This window comes from Carassius gibelio, chromosome A25 (assembly GCF_023724105.1).
Source record: "Carassius gibelio isolate Cgi1373 ecotype wild population from Czech Republic chromosome A25, carGib1.2-hapl.c, whole genome shotgun sequence".
Lineage (NCBI taxonomy): Eukaryota > Metazoa > Chordata > Actinopteri > Cypriniformes > Cyprinidae > Carassius > Carassius gibelio.
This window is the reverse complement of record NC_068395.1, coordinates 16,911,083-16,913,634: the sequence shown is the minus strand read 5'-3', so window position 1 is coordinate 16,913,634 and position 2,552 is coordinate 16,911,083. Positions and strand designations below refer to the sequence as shown.

The 2,552-nt window shown below is 36.6% G+C and overlaps 1 protein-coding gene across 1 annotated transcript; it reads left to right on the top strand.

Annotated features, from left to right (window-relative positions):
* Positions 1-1,125: 1,125 nt before the first annotated feature.
* Positions 1,126-2,202, top strand: fibina (fin bud initiation factor a). Its single transcript, XM_052544161.1, has one exon. The coding sequence runs from the start codon at positions 1,199-1,201 to the stop codon at positions 1,808-1,810; it is 612 nt and encodes a 203-aa protein (XP_052400121.1). The 5' UTR covers positions 1,126-1,198; the 3' UTR covers positions 1,811-2,202.
* The last annotated feature ends 350 nt before the right edge of the window (positions 2,203-2,552 follow it).

Genomic DNA, 2,552 nt, shown 5'->3' with positions numbered 1-2,552 from the left:
GCCCTGTATCTGTACACATCTGATGGGCCCCCAATCACTGTGACTGCAGAGAAGAAGCTGGCGGTAAGAGAAAGGGCCACCGGCCCCCAGGACATCTGATGACCCCCGACCAGATTTTTTTTAGATGAGGCTTTCTTTCTCTCTTTGATGGTGAAGAAGATTCCCATACCAGAGGTGACCACAAACAGAAAGGCGAACACCAAATAGTCCCCAAAAATATAACTTTTTTATATTAAAAACAAACCAGTAAGGCGATCCCAGATCAGAGAAAAAATAAAAAATAACCCTCGGAAAAGTAACATAACTGAGTAATGCAATTATTTTTAGGCATAAAAACAATATTGCATTACCTTTAATAATGCATTACTTTTAAAAGGATCTTACCCCAACACTGTTCATGTTATATTTATATCAATATAAAGGATATAAAGGAAGTTGTGTCTGTCAAGGTGTTATATTTTACTTGTGCAAAACCTAGAATGTGGTTCATTATTACTCTCACTGATGATGACGTGCTTTAGTGATGTTAGTAAAGATTACTTTGTCATCACTGAAACTCTCACATATGTAGTTTGCCTTGATAATTTTTTTTTATTATTATTTATTTTTTTTATTTTTTTTTGAAAGATGTGATCATGTTAAAAACATGGGAAATAGATTTAAATCAATTTGCACTGATGACCATCACAAAAGTAGAAGTTGTTATTATATTATATTATATTATATTATATTATATTATATTATATTATATTATATTATATTATATTATATTATATTATATTATATTATATTATATTATTAGGGTGCCAATAAAGTGCAACACCTTCTGACTATTTATTAATGCCATTGTTTTTAAAAAATATGATTTACAGGATGATGATTCGTTAAACAAACTATTTTTATGTACTTGTATTCGCTTCATATCATTACAGTATAATACTTGTTGATCAATAATCAATTACTTATAATATAATCAGAGTTTTTTCAAAGTGATATCTAGAAATGTAAAAAGCTAAGTTTAAAAACGCTTTCAGGCTGTGCTCATGAGTGGGTGTAATTTGAGCGCGTGAAAGCGCGTGGGACTCAGATTACAGCTGAGCGTCTCTTCTAGTGCTCACACTCATAGGAAGGATTCCAGAAGTGGACATCGTCCCTGTCAGGTCAGTCAGACCTTCCAAGTGGACAGAAGCTGTCTATCATGTTACCTTTCACTCTTGCTCTGTTTTTATTGCCGCTCTGCGGTGCGGTCTACTATGGACCTTTGCTCCCTGAAATGTCCAACGGGACTTTTCACCACTTCTTCGTCCCGGACGGTGATTACGAGGAGACCGTAGACCCGGAGAAATGTCAGATGCTCTTTAAATGGATCGACCGCAGGCCGTGTCCGCTGGAGGAAGACCAGGACTCGATCATACGAGAGGATTTCATCATCATGAAGCAGCAGATAGAAGACGCGGCGCGCGTCCTGGAGAGCCTCGGGAAGAGCATCTCCTACGACCTGGACGGCGAGGACAGCTATGGGAAATACCTGAAGAGGGAGATCGTGCAGATCAACGAGGCTTTCACAAACGTGGAGAAATCTCTTGTGGAGCTGGAGACCAAATTCAAGCAAAACCAGGATACCGAGCAAAGAGAGGAGAATGAGTTCACCAGTAACTTCATCAACCCCATGTATAATGTGAGGGACACTCTGCAGGAAACCCTGGACATCTCTTCTGGACTCAAGGATAAACATGAACTCATCTCTCTGATCATCCGGAGTCACGGATCCAGGTTAAGCCGGCTTAAAAATGACTACCTGAGTGTTTAGAGTCACAGACCTTCTGGACAGACTACAGTCCGAGTTGGATTGTTGTTATTCTGAAGTGTGTGAAACATTGGATCTCCAAAATTTCCCAAAGCTTGAAACTTTTTTAGTGGTTTTGAGTACTGAAGGTACCTTCACTCTTATATGATATGGAGATTTAAACATGTTTTTGAGGCTTTATTATGTGTTCATAAGTCTATTGATTTCTATTTTTTTTTATTGATAATTTTGTTTTTTGTCTCTAAGCATGTACTGTATACAGACATGATGTTAAGAATGCGTATGTCTTTTTTGGTCGCATAGGTAAGTTAGTTGCGGAAATAAATTGTTATAGCCACCAGTGAAAGAAATTTAAATTGTATTTACTGTAAAATAAATAAATAGATAACGTAAAATATGCTTTATGATGTGCAGCCTTTAAATGAACCGTTTTATTCAAGTCAGAAATATGATTTAATAAGATTTAGTTAACCTGACTACAAACAAGCTTCATTTTAAATGGTTTCACTTCTTAGGTATTCTTTCAGACTGAAAACCCTACACAGATTTTTTTTTTTTTTTTTTGTATATATTTTTTTATGTCAAAATCTGTTATTCCTGTAATCATTCTTCAGTAGGCTGGTCTTTTTCATCTGTCTGTTGCTGACATTTATTTTGGAACGACTGAGGTTTGAGGAAGCTGGAAGGGTGGTGGTTAAACAAGCTGGTTGAGATTTGGCATTTCCTGTGCCTTTAGAACAGAACG

Bases quoted from the DNA above. Each gene is read 5' to 3' on its own strand.
- fibina (XM_052544161.1), top strand. From the start codon at position 1,199: ATGTTACCTTTCACTCTTGCTCTGTTTTTATTGCCGCTCTGCGGTGCG.